This window comes from Artemia sp. Qi Xiang Cuo, chromosome 4, assembly GCF_049724085.1.
Source record: "Artemia sp. Qi Xiang Cuo chromosome 4, ASM4972408v1, whole genome shotgun sequence".
Lineage (NCBI taxonomy): Eukaryota > Metazoa > Arthropoda > Branchiopoda > Anostraca > Artemiidae > Artemia > Artemia sp. Qi Xiang Cuo.
In genome coordinates this window covers 17,294,852-17,316,469 of record NC_142797.1, presented here as the reverse complement: position 1 = coordinate 17,316,469, position 21,618 = coordinate 17,294,852, and the positions used below count along the sequence as shown (strand labels likewise).

At 34.2% G+C, this 21,618-nt stretch overlaps 1 protein-coding gene across 1 annotated transcript in view; it reads right to left on the bottom strand.

The window, feature by feature from the left end:
- Positions 1–21,618, bottom strand: part of Ddx56 (putative ATP-dependent RNA helicase DDX56) — a 64,638-nt gene that overhangs the window by 33,232 nt on the left and 9,788 nt on the right. The window contains exons 2-4 of the mRNA XM_089088120.1: positions 10,966–11,124; positions 6,760–6,897; positions 1,615–1,808 (exon numbers count right to left, since the gene is read on the bottom strand). Of these exons, the coding sequence (XP_088944246.1) occupies positions 1,615–1,808; positions 6,760–6,897; positions 10,966–11,124 (491 nt within the window). The remainder of the gene's footprint in view (positions 1–1,614; positions 1,809–6,759; positions 6,898–10,965; positions 11,125–21,618) is intronic.

Genomic DNA, 21,618 nt, shown 5'->3' with positions numbered 1-21,618 from the left:
CAGTATATGCACTAAAACAACAGTTTTTAGGCTGATTCCAAATATGCAAAATTCATATATTATAAATTCACTCATCATAAGTAATTAGCATGAAACCATGACAAAATTTTAGAAGAAAGGGTTCAGCAAAGGGGAATATAGAAGAAATTTAGAAGAAAGGGTTCAGATAATTTTAGAAAAGGTGAAGAATACGTTCAGAATAGTCGTGCAATATGGTGGATTAGAACTTCCCTCTTATTGCAAAACAGATTAATGCAAAATGTCCTCGTACTGCGAAAAAGTGGAGGTTTTATTTTTTCATAAATTAATAAATCTTATTTTGTTTTGAAATTAATTGGCAAATAAATTAGCTCTTTTTTTCTAGCCACCGCCTCATATTAAGGATAATCCTGAATATGGTACTATAAACGATCAAACATTAAATGAACTTAATAAAACAAAGGTTATAAATGACCGTGAAGAGTGGCATCAAAACTTGAAACGAACGAAGACTGTCCTGTATATGACCAGAGCAACCATCCTCCCCCTCCCCCCACATTCCGCTCTTGGCACTATATTTTGACCTCTCCCAATAACTCAAGGACAGTAGCAATGTGATAAAATTTGTTTTTTCACTTTGTCCCTAAAATAAAAGAACTCATTAAATCACATTTGCCAAAAAGAATACAATTTTCAGTTCAAAGGCAATCGGCAAATAAAAACTTGAAATTACTAAGGAGTTATATCTGCCGCACCCAAAATTATATTCAGTTATGCGACTAGTAGAGTAAGGGCATAGCATAAAGCGGGGGGGGGCTTGGGGGGCAAGCCACACCCTCTCATATGGATCTCAATCTCACAGGATAGTTTCTGTTCATTTTAGATCACAAGTATCCTCTCTAATTACTTTTTATTTTCCAATGGTCATCTTATCAAATCAGTAACTCCAGCAAGGCCGTATCCAGGGGGGGGGGGGGGTTTCCCGGGTTTAACCCCCCCCCCCCCCCGAAATTTTTGACCGAGTCGAAAATAAGTCGAAAATTAGTAAAACCTAGGTAAAAATCAGTAAAATTAGTCGAAAACTGAGTCAAACATTAGTAACCCCCCCCCCAAAAAAAAAGTCAAAAATTAGTAAAACCCCCCCTGAACAAAAATCCTGGATACAGCCCTGAATTCCAGAGTATTGAACTTTTGGTTCAGAACAAAATTGAAAGTCTTAGTATACTTTTTAAGAAACAATAGAGACCTCCTCAAAGCAAAACACCGCTTTCTAACATTTTGCACCGCAAAACATCAATTTCGGCCAGAATAGGGCAAATACTATCAGGCAAAAATTGTGAAAATTTCCAATATTTCCCAACGTTTCCAATAGCCAACTCGCTAGTTTTACTTCACTCTAAGAAACTTCCCTGGAAGCACTAGTTAAACTATAGCCCAAAAGGCAGTGGTTGAGAGGGTGGCAGTCCCATTTTGAAGCAGGATAAATTATATTTGCTTATTCTTAGCATGGCTCTTCACTTTCATCTGAAAAGAATTGTGTCTTGGATTTGAATACTCCCAAATTCCAATGTATATAATACGGTATCTCTGGTAATTATTATTTGAAAATAAAAAAAAATAGAAAAAATTACGAACCTTCCAAGTTCTTTCAGATCTTTGTTAAAACCAAACGAAAGTACCAAGTCTGCCTCGTCTATAATTAAAAGATCCATTGATGTTTTGAGGGATAGATGGCGGGCTTTTAGATGAGCCAAAATTCTAGAGGGTGTTGAAATGACAATATCTGGACAGACTGCCATGAGCATTGGCTTCTGGACAGATAGGTTACTCTGAAAATATATAAAATTAGCTCTTGCACTACCATATCAACTAGCAGGGAGGGGGTCTATGGGGAACTTCCAAACGATCCCCCTTAAAAACAATGCATTCTATAAATCTGCTTTTCCGTTTTTCCAGTCCAACTCTCTGGCGAAACTGTGGATCCCTCCCTCTTAAGGTTTATATCTCTGTGTACAAATGTTATCGATAAACCAGTTTCCAAGATTGAATTCAGGTCGAATTTATTGCTATCTATTATTCTAGTGGAGTGTGGGGGGGGGGCAGTAGATCTTTAGATGGAAGTTTTTCATCTTTATGTGAGAGAGCCTTCAAGAATTTGCAGGGATATATATAACATAATAGTTTGCAATTCTCAATCAAGAGCGGTAGCTTCATCAGAACAAATTAAAGCGTGACATATGATATTATATTCATATTTATGCCTGTACAAGGGGGGGGTAGGGATTAATTTCTTGTCACACAAAAATTTCTCCTTATTACACGAGATATCAAACTAATAATAATGGAAGAAATCATATAAATAGCTAAAACGTATACTGGTGAAACAGTTTTCAAGAGAACACAGCCGCTTGGCATGACAGGGAACATCCTCTTTTCTTCAGTTTTATTTTGGAATTTCGCAGTATCCTTGTTTACATGCCTGCAAGAAGCTGTGTATCCTCAAGATGTATCAAAAAGGAAAATAATTTTAAAAACAATAGAACAAAAAAGCCAGGAAAGAGCGTTTTAGGCCATTATTTTTCACTTTTTCTGGTTAGAGGGAGGTTTGATAGCCGTTGCACTAATCTTAGGAGGGTGAAGCCCCTCATAACCACTTAAATATATTTAAATATCAAATATTACGCACTATAGTTGAGTACAGCATTTTTTTTCTAGATAGTCAACGCGTTGAAGGCACTAAAAAAATTATTGTCTATAATGCATCAACTTCTGTTTTCACAACTAAGCAATTAAATATTTTATCAAAATAAAGAAGTAATTGTCATGATCGGGCAAAAGAAATTAGTTAAAGAGAAAAAAGAAAGAAAAGAAAGAAAGAAAGAAATATGGTAAAAAAGGAAGAAAAGTATCTAATAGTAAAACGAACCAAGAAAATGTCTTAGTAAAGAAAAATTCGAAAACGATAAGAACTCTTTTCTTTACAGATATCAGTACTGTAGGGCAGGGTAATTTGAAGCCTAGGGGTGACTTGACGCGAAAAGCAAAAATAAAGTTTTGAGTTTACCTGGTTCTCTACCGGTGTCTTCTAGAGAGTCCCACAATAGCTTAAGTTAAAGGTTAGATTCTGGGCTATTATATGAGATAAATTAATTGAAATTTTGACAAGATGGTAATGCAAGGAATAAAACCGAAAATTTTGTTTTGAGCACTGAATATCGCGTGTTAATTTAAGTGGCGTATAAAGCCCAGACTATTGCTTCTACAAGCCAAAACGTGTTTTTTATTCATTTATTAGGGAATATAAAATTATCATATCTTTCACTTTATCTGATAAGCTAGTAATTACTTGAAGTAAATCCTACCACTTTTTCATGTAGTAAGAGGTGACATGAAACCACTATGAACTGCGTGCTTATATACCTGACTGGCACTGGCACTATTTTGAGTGGTTATGAGTGACCATACACTGGAAGTGGCCAGAAGTAAAGGACTGTGGTTGATATCACAAGTCAGAAAATTAAAAAATCATTGAACACCCATGTTCAATAAATGACCGAGGTACTTATGCTGTCCTTGAGATGCAGAAGTGCGTCTTGCAGGAATAGAACAAGTAAAAGACTAGGAAGTATCTTCTACTCTGTCTATAAAAAGTTTATATGCAACATTAAATAAACAAACTTACTAGTGTTATCTACTTTGTGACATTTGTGACATTTCTAGTACTTCATGATATTTTCCCGTTTCTGCGGATACACAATGGACTGTTTTAAAACAGCAATCAATGACTAATTTTGTCATACTGGAATTTTTTCCCAAAAAGTTGAAACATTTTCTTCAGCTTTATGTACAGTTGCTTTAGAACCATTTTTCATTTTATTTTTTTTTTTTCACCTTCCAGGTAATTTTTTAGCTTTTTTCATATTTGGCCTTAACTCGATCGAATCCTGCAATAAAATCGCCTGCAATATCACAAATACTCCATTTTAGATGTGCTTTCAGCCCCCCCCCCCCCTATAGGGTGACTTGACAACACATTTTTTTACGACTTAAAAAATCAGTTAAAAATTGCTATATAAAAAAAATATCTCAGATTTTTGTAGCCAAGGTTTTGAACTAACAAAATGTAGTAAAACAAATGAACCACTAAAAAAATTTAGCCAGAATTGCTTTAAAAAATGCAAAAAGTGGTGTCAAGTTATCCCACCCAACGGTAAAAGCATGCTGAAAAATTTGAAATATATATTGAGAAAATATATATAAAATATGAGGAAAGTCATACAATAAATAAAATGCGTGTTTTTGGAATTTTCCCAGAAAAAATTGAATAAAACCAAAAGTTGCCCCATCCTCTATATTTTGAAAAATATATAAAAAAAACTGTGAATAGACACTTTTGGGAAATACAAACTTTTATTAAAAAAAATAAATAAAACCTTCGATTGATTTAATAAGCGACAGGTTTAGGCCATAAGCCAACAATACATATCCTTAAAATTGGTTTCCCTTATTTTTAACCTTTCTTGTCTTTTTCATCGACCCTGGACCTGTTTCTTTAAAAAAAATAATTATCTTTTTTCATGGTTTGTCAGTTTAATATTAGTTGACTTTATTTCTACTCTTCTTTTGTTGAAAATTGCTTTTGCTGAAAAAGCTATCTAAAAATAATGAAAAAAATATATTCGAACAATAGCGGAAAAAAATATATTAAGCTGTTATTTGCTCCAGCTCATCCTTGTAATACATTGGATTGAACCGTCGAACCTCAGATTGAGGAGGGCAGCTTAATCTACTACGTTATCACGAGGTACTTTAAAAATGATTCTTGATTACATTGGCGTCAGATCTTTTGTTCAGAAGTAGATACATAAAACAGTCTTCTGGAGCTTCGATTGATTACATAAGTGGGCGAACTATATTAAGCTGTTATTTGCTGCGACTCATCCTTGCTATACGGGGTATTGAACCATCGAACCTCTGATTGAGGAGCGCAGCTTAATCTTATACGTTATCACGAGGTACTTTAAAAATGATTCTTGATTAAATTATCTTCGGATCCTTTGTTCGGAAATGGATTCATAAAACAGTCTTCTGGAGCTTCGATTGATTACATAAGTGGACGAACTATATTAAGCTGTTATTTGCTGCGACTCATCCTTGCTATACGGGGTATTGAACCATCGAACCTCTGATTGAGGAGCGCAGCTTAATCTTTTACGTTATCACGAGGTACTCTAAAAATGATTCTTGATTAAATTGGCTTCAGATCCATTGTTCGGAAATGGATTCATAAAACAGTCTTCTGGAGCTTCGATTGATTACATAAGTGGGCGAACTGTATTAAGCTGTTATTTGCTGCGAGTCACCCTTGCTATACGGGGGACTGAACCGTCAAACCTCTGATTGAGGAGGGCAGCTTAATCTTCTACGTTATCACGAGGTACTTTACGAATGATTCTTGATTCAATTGGCGTCAGATCTTTTGTTCGGATGTAGATACAAAAAACAGTTTTCTGGAGCTTCGATTGATTACATAAGTGGGCGAACTATATTAAGCTGTTATTTGCTGCGACTCATACTTGCTATACGGGGGATTGAACCGTCCAACCTCTGATGGAGGAGGGCAGCTTAATTCTTCTACGTTATCACGAGGTACTTTAAAAATGTTTCTTAATTAAATTGGCGTCAGATCTTTTGTTCGGAAGTGGATACATAAAATAGTCTTTTGGAACTTCGATTTGTTACAAAATTGGGCGAACTATATTAAGCTGTTATTTGCTGTGACTCATCCTTGTTATACAGGGGATTGCACCGTCGAACCTCTGATTCAGGAGGACAGCTTAGTCTACTACGGTATCACGAAATACTTTAAAAATGATTCTTGATTAGATTGGCGTCAAATCATTTGTTCGGAAGTTGATACATAAAACAGTGTTCTGGAGCTTCGATTGATTACATAAGTGGGCGAACTATATTAAGCTGGTAATATATTAAGCTGCTATTTGCTGCGACTCATCCTTGCTATACAGGGGACTGAACCGTCGAATTTCTGATTGAGGAGGGCAGCTTAATCTACTTCGTTATCATGAGGTACTTTAAAAATGATTCTTGATTAAATTGGCGTCAGATCTTTTGTTCGGAAATGGATACATAAAACAGTCTTCTGGAGCTTCGATTGATTACATAAGTGGGAGAACTATATTAAGCTGTTATTTGCTGCGACTCATCCTTGCTATACGGGGGATTGAACCGTCCAACTTCTGATTGAGGAGGGCAGCTTAATCTTCTACGTTATCACGAGGTACTTTAAAAATTATTCTTGATTAAATTGGCGTCAGATCTTTTGTTCGGATGTGGATACATAAAACAGTCTTCTGGAGCTTCCATTGATTCCATAACCTGGTCATAGTTTAATTCCTCAAAATCACCCATAAATTACAAAACACGTAACGGATTAACGGGGGGGGGGGGTACAAAGATGTATTTTCATAATCTAGGGGGGAGTTCGTTGTTTTTTCATAATTTTTTTAACAGAAGTAAAACAAAAGCCCTTTTCAATAAATACCGAAAAAAGAATATATTTTTAAAATTTTATTTGGAGAGGGGAAGAATTCTTGGAGACACCATCCCCCTCCTCCCCAATTGAAGCCACAATTCATCATATGTAAGCATTACTACTCATTATATTACACATATATTTTACACCATAAAAATCATTTCGTTAATCAATATAAAGCTTCAAGGGCTTATAGAAACTTGAACATCTATTTTAAAAATACTCACACCCCAGCTGAGATTTGTACACTTGACATCTTTCGAGCAACTACTAGTCAACTGTATGCAATTCTGGTAAATTTGCCGGCAAAGCTCTTTGGTGGGAGCCAGAATAATCACTCTAGTGCATTGTTCTTTCAATTTGTCCTTAAAAGAAACACAAAGTTAAACAAGTGGCAGAAAGAATTCCCTCTAGTGCTATTCGAAAAGCTGAAACAAATGCAAAATATTGAAACATCAACAGCAGAATAATTCGAAATCATCAGAAATATAAAAAATGTGAACAACTGAATTGAAAAAAAATTTATAAGCTGAATTCTGACAGGAAAATAATGGCAGAAAAATAGACATCAACAGACTTAAGTTATCAAAACAGTGAATGACCAATTGAAGAAATGTTATAAGTTGGATTCTGACGGGAAATCAATAGCAGAAAAAACTTGATATCAACAGAAAGTCGATATCGAAACAGTTTGAAGAAAGATTATAAGATGTATTCTGACAGGAAAACACTAGCAGAAAAAAAAACTCGATATCAACAGAACGTCGATATCGAAACATGAATGATCAATTGAAGAAAAATTATAAGATGGATTCTTAGGGAAATCAATAGCAGAAAAAAATCGATATCAACAGAACGTCAATATTGAAATAGTGAATGATCAAACTGATGAAAGATTATAAGTTGGATTCCAATGGGAAATCAATAGCAGAAAAAAACTCGATATCAACAGAATGTCGATATCAAAACAGTGAACGATCAAATTGAAGAAAGATTATAAGTTGGATTCTGACAGGAAGCCAAAAGGAGAAAAAAACTGATATCAACAGAACGTCGATATCGAAACAGTGACTGATCAAATTGAAGAAAGATGATAACTGGATTCTGACAGAAAATGTTTATGTTTCTTCAGTACTTGAGAGTTTAAAAAGTAAAATTTCTTGCGTATCTGCAGTGCAATGTATAATTGAGTTTTTGTTTCTTGTCTTTGTATTTTGTTCGATTATATGTAAAGTGTTGCAATTTGTTTTTTGTGTGTGTTTTTTTCTTTTTTAGTAATGCTCCGTCTTTAGTATCTTTTTCTGAGGGGTAATAAATAAATAAATAGAAGAAAAAACTTAATATATGCAGATATACATTTTAAAAATAGTGAATCATCTTGTTGAAGGAAGTTTAAAAGCTAGATTATTACAGAAAACTGATAAACCCTATCCCTACACACACAGGCAAAATAGGGGGCAGCACCAAAAACGGCTATCAGGAGGTCCGTGGACAGGTCTACTGCTATGGCTTAAATACCTTTAGTCTAGGGAATTTCCGCGTTTAATGCGTTCAGTATGCATATTTTTCTTTCTGGAATATTTCTTTTCTTTGTATTTGATTCTCAAATGAATTAACAATACAGATCAAGTCTTATAATAAACTGTCACTTTCGTGCGCGAGAGAAACTACTCACCATCTTGCCTCATAATGCAGAGACAAAAGTATGTGATACAGATGTCTATGTGCCCTGCCTTACAATGTCAAAATAAAGGATCAGGTACCTGGGTAAAAGCCTGAGAAACTGAAGATAGACGAGCTCAAGCACTAAACTGATTGGTACCAAAAAAATTATTTCAAGTGGACGTCTGTATTGCACACGTTTTGTCTGTGTTCATGCTAAATCAACTCAATGAACCAATTTTGCCACATTTCATTTGGCTTTTGAGATACTTCATATTTTTAAGATTTCAATTTTTTCTTTATCTTTAACAGTATTGAACCGGGGCCGGGGTTCCCCCCCCGGGAAATTACCCCTCAACGAAAGTGCCCCCCCCCCGTGGAAAATAAGGCTTTCCAAATTTTGGAATTTTATTTGAGTTTTTTTTTCCGTAGGGGGAAGGAATGTTGGTACTTGTGTATTATGCGTCACTCAGTCAACTTTACGCTGAGTAAAACTCGAAAAAAAAAACGTTTTTTATTAGTTTGTTTGTTACTTTATAAAGAAATTTGCGCTATAGATTTGCACATCCGGGGGGGGGGGGGGTAAATTATAGCAGGGCTGCATGCAAAATGAGGTACAATTGTTCTGCATATTACGAAGAAAAAATTATTTTCTGACTTCAAACTGTCCAAATACTTTACCCCTCCCCCTTATGTGCAAATATATAGCCCAAATTATATATTTCCCATATATTCTGTCACCTGCCTTTGCCTTGTTTCGCGCTAAGCTGAAAAAAAAACTAACGAAGAAACCGGTTTGTTCTCGAGTATTACATTAGCATAAACTTGAGTGAATGGCGCATAATACACAGGTACCAAAATTCCTTCCCTGAAAATACTACAAATATTTACGTGAAGTTTACTTACAACATTTTCTATCGTATCTCAGCCGCGTTATAGCTCAATAATTATTATGTAGTTTTATACTAGTTTAATATCAGCTACAAATTTCAGGTTTCCATCTCCTAAACTTAAAGAAGAACTGAAAAGGATTGTGAATGCAATTGGTGCCGGGGGAAAATTTTAGCTTAAAGTGAGTCAACTGGTTGTATTAGCAAGTGACTCCACAACACTGATCTTGAAAATACAGAAGAAAATTAAGAGAAAATACAGACACCTTTCCTTCTCTTCTATTTATAATAAAATAAGATAATAATAGAAAATACAAAATCTTTTCTTCTCTTCTGTTTATTAGAAAATTTGAAAATAAAGTATAAGATAATAAGAGAAAATTCAGGCATCTTTTCTGCTCTTCTATTTACAATAAAATAAGATAATAATAGAAAATACAGAATCTTTTCTTCTCTTCAGTTTATAAGAAAATTAGAAAATAAAGTACAAGATAATAAGAAATGAGAAAATTAATAAGAATAAACAAGATGAATGAGAAAATAAGAGAAAATGCAGGCATCTTTTCTGCTCTTCTATTTATAAAAAAATAAGAGGATAAGAAAACAAGAAAACAGAATAAAAAAAAAATTGAGTAAATAATATAAAGAATAAGAGGAAGAAAGGCATCATCTTTTTGCCACTTCTTTTTAGTCTTAGTCCTCATTATGTGATATACAGCTCTCAGCAAGAGTCATCGCTTTACTTAGCCCAGCCAGACAAAGTCAAGCTGACTTACACCAGCTTTGCCCCCTTTGAAATACATTTGATACAAGATTAGGCTTGCATAACGCTCACTCTTATGCTCAAAAGTTGTTTTTCATAACTTCAAAGCTAACCAAGAATGTCACAAAGAGTGTCAGAATGTCACAAGTCTTTCATAACTTTAAATCTAACCAAGAATGTCACAAAGAGTGTCAGAATGTCACAAGTCTTTCATAACTTTAAAGCTAACCAAGAATGTCACAAAGAGTGTCAGAATGTCACACGCTAACCAAGAATGTCACAAATAAATTCAGATTAGATACTGTACATAGACAGGGAGAAGTTTACTACAACAAATTTAGATTTAATAAAAGTGCCACACCTATGTTCAAGCAGCAAAGTGTTTCCACTTTCCCATCAAGCAGGAAAGTGTTCAAGAAGCAGGACAAATTGGAAAAAAAAACAAATAAGGATATAAAAAATGCGAAAAATTGACGCATAAGAACTTCATATAAAGATCTAGATGAAGAAGAAGCTGTTAAAATTTCTGATTTATAATATCTTAACAGTAACAGCAATCTTAAATAGTATGATGCCATTTTGCATGCGTTTCTTTTAATTATAATAATAATCATCATTAATAAAAATATTTATATTTTTCAGCCTTTTCTACTAATTTTTTATTCTTATTGACACAAAAATCTGGAACCTGTGTCCTTAGCACATGGTTAGTAGCAATAAAATAGCACTGTAAATTTTATTGAATCAAACATGAAAAATATATTCATAATAAATATTCACGCTCAGAATCAGGACTATTCCTTTAAGAAAGATTTTCCGCGGAGAATTTTTTTCTGCAGGCGGGAGGGTGTTCCGGGGGGAAATTCCGTTGTGGGATGTTTTAATTAGCCTACTTTAAAAGTTAATAATACGATAGTTATATTACGCGACGAGAAATTTTCCATGGGGGAGAACTTTCCGCTGGTGAATATTCCGCGGGTGAATTTTCCATGGAGGGGGAGTTTTCCCCAGGCCAATTTTTCAAGAATTGGTGATTTTGCTTGGATCATCTTTCTTTTGAGATCACAGCAATGGTTGTATATACCTTATATGTAAAAAAAAATCCTTCCAAAGAATACCTTGTGATTCAAAATCTTTTGAATAGCTGGTACAAGGAAAATTGCTGTTTTCCCACTTCCTGTCCTGCCTCTGGCTATTAAATCTTTCCCTTCTAATGCAAGAGGAATGGCTCGCTCTTGAATCAATGTTGGCTTTACCCAACCAAGTTTTGCTATGGCCTGATGAAAAGAAGACAAGTTAGTGCAAAATTTAAATATACCTAAGAAAATACATAAGGTCTTAAAATACAAAAGTGTGTGTTATAAGAAAAGGAAACGATCAAAAATGGGGTTTTTAAGGCCAAACGAGAATACTGAAAACAAACAAAGCGAATATTTCGAGAGGACAACCGCCTCTCTTCTTCCGCGCGAAACGAAATAATGTATTCAAGAAAAGTGCCGAAGAAAAAAAACAACAAAAGCAAATGCGGAAAGTCAATGTGAAAAGAAACCGAAGAAAAAAATGAAAAAAAACAAAAAAAAATTAAAATATGAATAAAACTCAGTAAAAGCCAAAAATTTACAAGAATTAAAACCAAATACCTAAAAACCATAAAAGCGAGTCATTCGCCAATATCCGCGATTTGTACAAAATCCAAAAAAAAAATTATGAACTACCATCGACGGATACTAGCAAACAACTGAGAAGTTGAAAGAAAACAATTCATTCACTCAAAAACAAAACGAACCAGCAATTAAATAAGTTGGAGAACTATGACATCTGATTTTTTATTTTAATTAGTGCATTTCTTGCAGGCACATGCGTGTGTGAGTGGGGGGGGGGAGAATTTATGTTTGCCTTAATTATAATAATGTATGACAACCCTGAGTTTGACATTAATAACAAACAGAAGTGAGGTATTTAAAAAAGTTTTTTCATATAAAAGTAATGAACTAAATTAAAGTGTAAAACGAGGAGTAAATATTCTAAATTCAGAGGGGCTTTCTCGATCAGCCCCCTCCCCCACTTTTCACGCTAAAGTTTGACTTCCTTGCCGCTTCAAAAAGGAATTATCTAACAAAAAAAGGTGGTTGCGTGTTTGTTTTTTATGAAAATTCTTCAAGGATGATATTGTTCATTTAGTTAAATTAAATATTTATTATTGATTTTATATAATAAATACACAATTAATATTATAAAAGCTTTAAAAATAAATATTTTCGATCAAAGACTTCGATAACATCATCAGCTTGTTGTATGTACAACAATCAAAATAATACTTTAAAAGCAATCTAAAAAATACAAAGAAAAAATTGACGAAGAGAGGACAACAACAGGAAATATTGCATGTGTTGAATTAACAGTTTGATAATTTGCATATGATTGTGATGTAAAAAGGCAATACATTCTTTTTAGAAATTAACTTTGTGGCATTAAACTATTATATATCAATATTACTTATTGTCAATATTATCAATATTACAATAAAACTATTATATATCAAGATCAATATGTATCAATTGACTCACTACTTTTGTTGCATTGCTTGCTGCATTTGCTTTTATAGTTTTGTGATAGGAAATGTTGCCTTATTTATTTTATTTTCTTTGTATTTTCAACTGCTATTGTTTACATAGAAGCTGTAAACAAACTATAACTTTAGTTCTTTGTGCTGATTAAGAGAAAGACAAATCTTTTCTGATGGAAGTAAAGAGCAAAATTGAAGCTTAAAGAAAACAAAATTATCACTTTTAAATTTATGTGACATACATCTGTAAAACTAGTGAATTAAATTCTCTTGAAACTCCAGCAAAAAATAAATATTATTCTACTAACAAAAAAATCACTAAACAATATACAAAATAACAGGCTGATTTTTCAGGCAAATCATTGGTCTTAACAACTGCAATATCAATAGTGTTTCTGAAACCTTAAGCTAATCTGAAACCTATAAGAAAAATCGAAATCTATACAGTAATTGAAGACAAAAGGTAAGAAAAAGTATGTTTATTTATCTTGCATGTGCATATGCAGGTTTATTCAAAGTTTAATCATTGCACAAATAGGTAGAAACTATTGTAACATATTTCCTTGTCAGACTTCAGGTTAAAATAAAATTGTTTAATGGAGACTCACTATCTATAAACAAAGAACATAAGCAAAAAAGCAGAACAAATAGCAACAAAGACCATACTACCTTTCCATCATAAACAACAAGTAGAATTTTTTTATATAAGACAGTGGAACGCAACTTTAAATGAATATTTTGACCTTATATCCAAGGGCCGTCTTCAGCAAAAACAAATGAAGAAAAAACAAATATAAAAGAACTCACATTAAAATTCACTTGTTGAAACTAGAATTTTTTCAAAACAGCCCTAGCATCATTACTTCAAGGAAGTTTTCAATATAATTACTACTACTACTACTACTACTAACAACTCACCGCAACACCAAGCCGCCTGAGGCCAACACAGCTACGCAGACTCCTCCTCCACCCCAATCTATTCAAAGCCTCCCTTTTTACACCCACCCACGAAGTTCCCATTTCCATTAAATCTTTCCTTATGACGTCCTCCCACCCCAGACGAGGACAACCTGCTTTCCGTTTAGCCCTAGATGGTTGGCCCGAAAAGGACAATCTTCGGCAATCTGTCATCCTTCCTCTGCATAATGTGCCCTAGCCATCTCAACCTTTCTTTCATTATAGCCCTAGAAAGCGGGATTGAGCCACATTTTTCGTACAGCCTATTGTTTGAAATACGGTCAGTCTATAATTAGTTAAGAAATACGGTCAGTTTCAATATAATTAGTTAAATAATTTCTAATTAAATTTGTATATTAGGCATTAAGCAAATATTTCCCCGAATCCCTATTTAAAGAAATATTATTATTTATTTTGATTCTAATTTCAATTGCCTCTGGAACAACTTGTTTTATGCCTAAATCATTGCTAATAAGGGAAGTTTCTTCAAAAAGCATTATATGGCTAAGACTATCAAAGATATGACTGCTTAGAGCAGAATCAAAAGCAATATTTGTACTATTAGAACTAAAAGGTTTAGTTATGTCATCTTTGTGCTGTTGTAGGCATTTTTCTAAGTTTTGATGTGTTCTATCAACATAGTAGTTGTCACAGTCACATGGTATTTGATAAACCCCTCTTTGACGAGTAACTGGGGTTATATCATTACCAGAGTTTAGGAAGTTCATGATTTTAAAACTATTGGTAAATACTTCAAAAAAGTTATTTTATGTACAAACTTTTTTTAAACTTGTAGTGACTTTTGGGGTATATGGAAGGTAAATTATATTTGAGGCTTGGCGGGAACTTCAAATGGTAAAAGACTCTTGATTTTATGGGGGGTCTTGCCAGTCTTCTGCTAATTGAATTGTTAATAAAGACAATAGGATAACCGTTTCCAAAAAGTATGTCTCTAATAAAGTTTAGTTCGTATGTGATGTGAGATTCAGAGCAAATGGTTAGGGCACGATTGACAAGAAAGGTAACAACAGCAATGACCACCTCAGCATCAAATGATCAAGCATCATGAGGTGATGGGGGCCATAAAGAAGGGTATGGGAGGGAGGTTGGTTGCCATCCAATCTTTGGCCCATAAAAAGGGCACTATAATTTTCAATTGCACAAACCCTCTTCTAAGTTTCTATAACCAAAATTTTCATACAAAAGAGGCTGAGGAAAAAAGCTTTTTGGTCTTTTATTGGATTCAATTTTAAGGGGGAGCAAGATTTGTCTCTATTTTTTCATCTTCATTGGGGTCCCCTTAGCCACAGGAAAAAAGAATAAAAGTCTCAAGCTGATTGGGAAACAATTTTGGGCCCTTCTAGCGGTCCATTTTCAAAGGGTCTAAGGGGGCCATGCTCCAGAACATTTTACTGTATATTGATTTCTTTTTGGTCTAAGCACTAACTGACACATGTTTCAAACTGACCAGGAACAAAAGGTTTGCTTGGCTCAATTTCCAGCAACCCTACCCTTCTCATATATTTTTGGTCCCTTTGACCTGGAGAACAATCCCTGAAATTGTCAAGCCGATTGCACACCCAACATCAAACACCCCCCTCCTCCTCCTCCCGCCATTAAAAACCTATGAAAAACAATTGGCAAACTGCGTTTTTTATGGGCCTTGGCAGAGGAGCTATGGGAGTCATCACATCCCTGCAAGAATATTTGTTGGAATTCATATTGAACAAAATGGCTATCTTAGAATGATGCCCAGATGTCTTGAGGCTCAGTAGCAAAAAAGGCACAGGAGAAGGTTTGTTCGCCATCCAATCACTTTCAACTTACAGAAAAAGGGATTGCGATTTCTGACCAACTTACCAATCAGTAACCAAGGGAAAAACAAATAATAATACATTCAATGCATTTGGCTATTTACTTAAGCAGTATACAGTTTATACAGTTGGGATTAGCTGATAGTTGGGACTAAGCTAGGTGATTGACTGACTACAATCTTGGGAAACTTTTTATATATAGGCCTATATATATTTAAACTTTGAAAAAAGTTACCCCTACTTCCTAGCCAATTAAAAAACAATTATTCTGCTTCCCAACACTTGTCAGAGATTAAATTTAACCATAATTAAGTATGTGATTTAGATACCTAGCTCTAACTTTAAGATCCCCCGTCCAAGATTGGGCAATATTTCACAAAATTAGGACCAGATTAGGCTTGTTAAATACTAATTTTTCGCATTTTTTAGCTAGGTACGATTTGAATATGTCACTCAATGAAATTTTTTTTGAACCCTCAAGGTGACACCTTGTTCCTTATATGGTTACCAGAAATTCCGAAAACTACCTTAAAACATTCATAAGTTGACCAACTTATTTATCTCATTCCCAAAAATGTTTTGCTTCACTTTAGCCCCCTCCCCCTAATGAATAAATATAGGCTACTGTCCATCCTATATAATTGAAATAGCCTATGCTTTTCAATAATGCAGCTTTTTTTTCTTTTTTTACACCAAATGCTAATCAATCATCAGGAAGAAAAGAGCCATGGCATTCTCAAAAATAGAGCAAATATTTATAGTGGGCTGCATATTCATCCATGATGGGGGTGGATCAAACGAGGTAATTCACTTTTGGTATTGACATAAGTCTTTATGATTGTTTTAGAGTTGTTCTCAGAATGTTTGGCAACCATTTTCTATTGGCACATAATAAGGAACAAGGTGTTTAAAAGTCGGGGCTAATAAAGCATTTAGAACTGATTCTTTCCGTCGTGGATCTCGTGTTTTAGGTTGGAACCTTAACCCGATTTTAAAGCAAAGCCAAAAGAATGCTTCTCAAGCTTGTTACCTTTGGAATTGCGCGGGAAAACCGCGATCTGGACCATTTTATGATGGTATGAAATTAACTAAACGCGTTTTTCGGGCTGAGTTGCATTTGCATAATGAAATTATAAAAGATGAAATTGGTTCAAGGATTACTGGTGATAAGAATGAGCTTTGGAGTTTTGTTAATTCTAGACGTCGTAATAATAATTGTTCACCAGATTCTAATAGTTCTCTGAAACTAGAAGATTGGATAACTCATTATAATCAAGTATTTACACCCGGTGATGCGGCAGTTGAATCACGGCTTGACTCTTTATAATCGGAAGAAATTTCAAAGCCCCACCCAAATAGTAAAATATCTGTTTCTGTTGATGATGTAATGGTAGCAATTAAAGCTCTAAAATGTAAGCATTCTTTTGGTCATGATCGTATACATTCAAACCATATAAAATGGGCATCCCCCAAAGCAATCCTTCTCCTCGCTACTCTTTTTACTACTAGTTTTTCTTCTGGAGTTCCTCACAATAGCTTTTCTCGTGCTACCACTTCACCCCTTTCAAAAAAAAGAGGGAATACGAATCGATGTTCTGATTACAGGCCAATTACTGTTTCGTACCAGATTAGCAAAGTTTTTGAGTTAGTTTTATTAAAGTATTTGGAGTCTTGTAACCAAGGCCTGAATCAAATTGGGTTCCGTAAGGGTCTAAGCATGGATGTTGCTCATACCCTCCTTTCAAGAATAATATCATTTTGTAAGCAATGGGATAGAGTTTATACACTTGCGTTAGATTTTGCGGCGGCGTATGATTCAATTATCCATTCTTGGGCTATGACTGCGCTTCTGAAGAATAATGTCCCACTACCAGTAGTTTTGGTTTTAAAAAAGTGGTATGGCTCCTCTTGTATTTGTATTAAGTGGAAGAATCAGTTTAGTGATTATAATGTTAAGTTATGTAGGGGGCTGAGACAAGGAAGCATTATTTCTCCTTTGATTTTCAATATTACTGTTTCGGGGCTGTTTGATCAAATTAAGTTGACTTTTATTTATGGTAAAGGTTATGTTCTGTCGTGAATTGCTTACGCAGATGATTTACTCCTTTTGAGTCGATCACTTCAGTCACTTCAACAAAATTTAGATTTTTTAGCAAAGGTTTTTAGTGAGCATGGACTTCGTTTTTGCCCTGAAAAGTGTCAGTTTTTAATTCTTGGTCCTAAGGCTAATGATCTCATTAATTCAGAAATGTCTGTTCGTATTTATGATAGTATTTTAAAACCTTTAGAATCTTTTTTATGTCTTGGTGTACCTTATGGACCAACTTTAGCTCTATGCCGTGCTTCTATTTCTAAAGCAGTTAAAAGTAGAATGGCGTCTAGTTTCAGGGCAGTAATTTGTCTTCGCGATCTTCTTTCTCAGAAATCACTGGCTCGGGTATATAATACAGTCGCTTTGCCTCAGATTTTAGTTTTTTAATAGCTTCTCCCGTTTTTTAGAATTAGTAATATTGCGCATGTAAAAACCACATTTTTTAATTTTGCTAAGTTCCTTTGCCGCTTTTCTAAATCTGAATCAAATACTCTTTTAATGAATGCATATAAAATAAAAAACCCTGTTGATGTTTTGGAAAAAAAGCAAAAGAATTTTTTATCCAAATTAAATGTTTTTTCTCATAATTTATATAGAGCTGCGCACGAAGCTTAATTTATTTTATTTGATTTAATTTTTGAATGAAGTGTTAATTTGTGAAGTGTTAATTTATTATCTATTGAATGAAGTGTTAATTTGTGTGGTAATTTTGATTGAAGGCCTTTGCGTATTTGTTGTTATATAGTTTAAAATAATTTTATGGCCTGTTGATTAGCGTTTATTATTTTTATTTTTTTTTTTTTTTCCTCTTCGTATTCGGAGGAAACAAAAAGTTTGAATTGAATTGAATTGAATATATTGAGTGGTGTGTTCAATTTCTACCTAGCTAAGTAATGCAAAAGACTTAATAGCCTACAAGGTATATCCAGAAAGTAAGTTACATTTTTAATATATAAAAGAAAACATGCACGAATAAAGCAAAAAAATACAACTCTTACCCTATTTTTTGACAAAACTTATGATTTTCTAGGCATTTATCATAACATAGGACAAGTTTTTGTGTACACTTTTCACAGAATGTTGCCACCTGTGTTGTCAACCATGTGGTAGAGTTTTCTTTAGGCTCTTCATTGCTATTGAAGCAATGACTGCAAAAGAAAGATTTCAAATGGAGAAACAAATGAAAGTTTCTAGGAGCAACATTGCAGCTGTATAGAGAATGGTCAAAAAATCTGAACAAAAGTCCTGTGGGAGTTCTTTTGTCACATCTGCATTAAAGAGCTGAGCAATATCATGAACGAATCCACACCTTTGTGAGCATTCCTTGGTGCTGTTTCTGAATTTTTCAGCTTCGTTTTTTAAATGTCTTGCAATAAAGGTTTTTATTGATTATTTCCCCTGGTGGTCAAAAATCAAGCATTAAAGTGCCTTATCTGTCACAAAATACAGTGCACGTGACTTTTTAGAGGCCAAGATTTGTTTGAGTTTAACTTACTTGTGATGAATGGGCTTCCATCCCATCAATTTTCCAGTTTCAGGAATATCTTAAGCAACTCAAGTTTCATCCCCCATGACTATCTGCAATAAAAATAATCACCACCTTTGTCATCACTTCAACAGCATGAAAGAAGCTGAAACAAATGTTACCACATGGTTGACAGAAGAGACAGCAATGTTCTATGAAGATGGCACATAATAAATTGTATCAAGCTATGCTAAATGCCTAGAAAATTGGGGGAGTTTTGTTGAAAAATAGTGTGAGCATTGTAGTTTTCTGTAAAATACATTTTGTTGCATGGCCCATGGCCAACGTTGAGGAAATGGTCAATCATACCATTGTTGATAAGCTGAAAACTGAAGTTCAAAAGATGGTGCTACAAGAAAATGACAGACTGAAAAGACGTATGAATTTAGTTGCATATGGTGTTCCACCCCAAACCAATGACTTACAGTTCTTACAAAATTTTCTTAAAAACAGGTTTCAAATTGATGTAGGTGCAGTGACCAATTTGCAAAGGCTGACAAGCACTAACCCTAACTCAAACGCTCCCAACTCATCCAATTGACCAGATCCCTTACCGTTCTCAGTCAGTTCCTTTAAAACTAAAATGGACATCCTAACACAGTCCCGCATTAAAAAGGGAGACATTTGCTTCTATGCTGATACCTCAAAAGAAGACTGGCTACACAGACAAGAATTAGTAGAAGAAATCAAGAAAAGAGCTGCTGCTGGTGGTCAAAAGTTAGGGATTAAAAATGGTTGTATAGTGACAAAAAATGTGCTAAAACGGGGAGCCATTACCCCAAACAATAGAATGGCCCTTTAAAAACCTATTCCCTGCCTCTACATAGTATTAACAAACGAAGTAATTTAACTGTTCTGTATACAAATGCAGACTGTTTATCTACAAAAATTTATGAATTTCATACCCTAATATCGACCTATGAACCCAATATTACTGTTATTACAAAATTACTACCAGGGAATTATTAGTACCTAGATGTATATTTCCTGAAAGTGCCTGATTATAATCTCATTATAAATACTAATTATAAGAGTGTAATTTTCATTTATATTCATACCTCATTAAAGTATATTGAAGTTAATGACCCAATTTCTTCAATTATAAGTGAATCCTTAGTAGTTGATGTGAAATTACCCGGGTCCTCAATCGCTTTTAGAGCCATTGTAGCCATTTATCGTAGTCCTAGTGTTTGTGAATTGTCTTCATTTAATAATATAAAAATATTGCAGTATTTATCCACTGTCTCTTTATCTAGTTCTAAGTTTTTAGTAGTTGGTGACTTTAACCTACCTTCTATTGATTGGACATCGGGTACAACACAACCTTCTGATGAGTCATTTGAAAATCATTTCCTAGAAACTTTACATGAGCATTATTTGTATCAGCACATTCAAAACCCTCCTCGTTTGCGCGCTAATTCAACTCCTTCAGTTTTAGACCGTGTAATTACAAAATCACCAGATGATGTTGCTAGTGTTGTTTTTGCCACCACTAGGAAAAAGTGATCATTTGGTATTGGTGATATCACTAAATTGTGTTGTAGGTTGTTCTGATATTCCAAATCATTCTCCCAAATATGATTATGATAGAGGAAATTATATTGCATTTTCAGATTATATTTCATCTCTTTCTATACGAGAGGAGTTACAGCAATGTAATGCTACTGTTGATGCATCTTTTGATTTATTAAGCACGCCCTTATAGAAGGTAAAGATCAATATGTACCAATATATACTAGTAGACAGTTTTTCAAAAATAGACAGATCCTTCCTTGGTATATTGTACAAATACTAAAAGAAAAAGGAGATAGGTGGCGTGATCATTTAAGATTTAAAACCTTAGATTCTTGATTAAATTATAAAAGAGCTAGAAATAGAGCAACTAAATTCCTTTGTTTAAATTGTCAAGAGGTGGAGTCAAATGTTATAGCATCAGTCCAAAGTTGCCCAAAAAGATTTTGGAAGTATGTAAGAAGGAATCAACTTTCACAATCCCCATCATCCACTTCCTGTATAGATCCTGAAACTTTTTCACATATAGATGATGATTTTGTAAAATCACAACCTTTCAATAAGGTATTTGGTTCAGTTTTTACTCAAACACACACTCAGTTTACTCCTCCACATTTAACAAAAGAATTTGTTAATTCAGAGTTTACAGTCCAGCAGATTTATCTGACACACCGAAATCTTGATCCAGGAAAAACAAAAGATATTGACAGGTTTCCCAATTTGATGTTACATCAACTTGCATCAGTGCTTGCTGGGCCACTCACATATATTTTTAATCGTTGTTTTCCATCTGACATATGTCCTTCAGATTGGAAAACAACTGTCACTAAGCCGCTGTACAAAAAGGGTTCACACTTCCATTTCAACAATTACAGACCAATTTGAAATACAACAATCTTTTTCTGTATAATGGAGAAAATTGTGGTGAGTAGAATCCAGGCACATTTTGAGGAAAATAACTTATGGCATTCTGCTAAGCATGGTTTCCGTAAACGACGATCTTGTAACAAGTAATTTCTCGTGGTGATTTATGATTTTCAATTGATGGCTGATAATGGTATTTTGTTTGATTGTATTTATATTGACTTTTCCAAAGCATTTGAGAAAATTTCCATTTCACTTCTGATAAACAAATGTCAACTATATGGTATAGGCCCACAAACTAAAGCATGGATAACAGATTATCGTACAAATAGAACCCAAGAGTTTGTAGTAAGCGGTGCTTCATCATCATCTATGTCTGTCATAGGCGGAGTTCCACTAGGCAGTTGTCTTAGGCCAGTACTCTTATGTCTTTTTATTAAT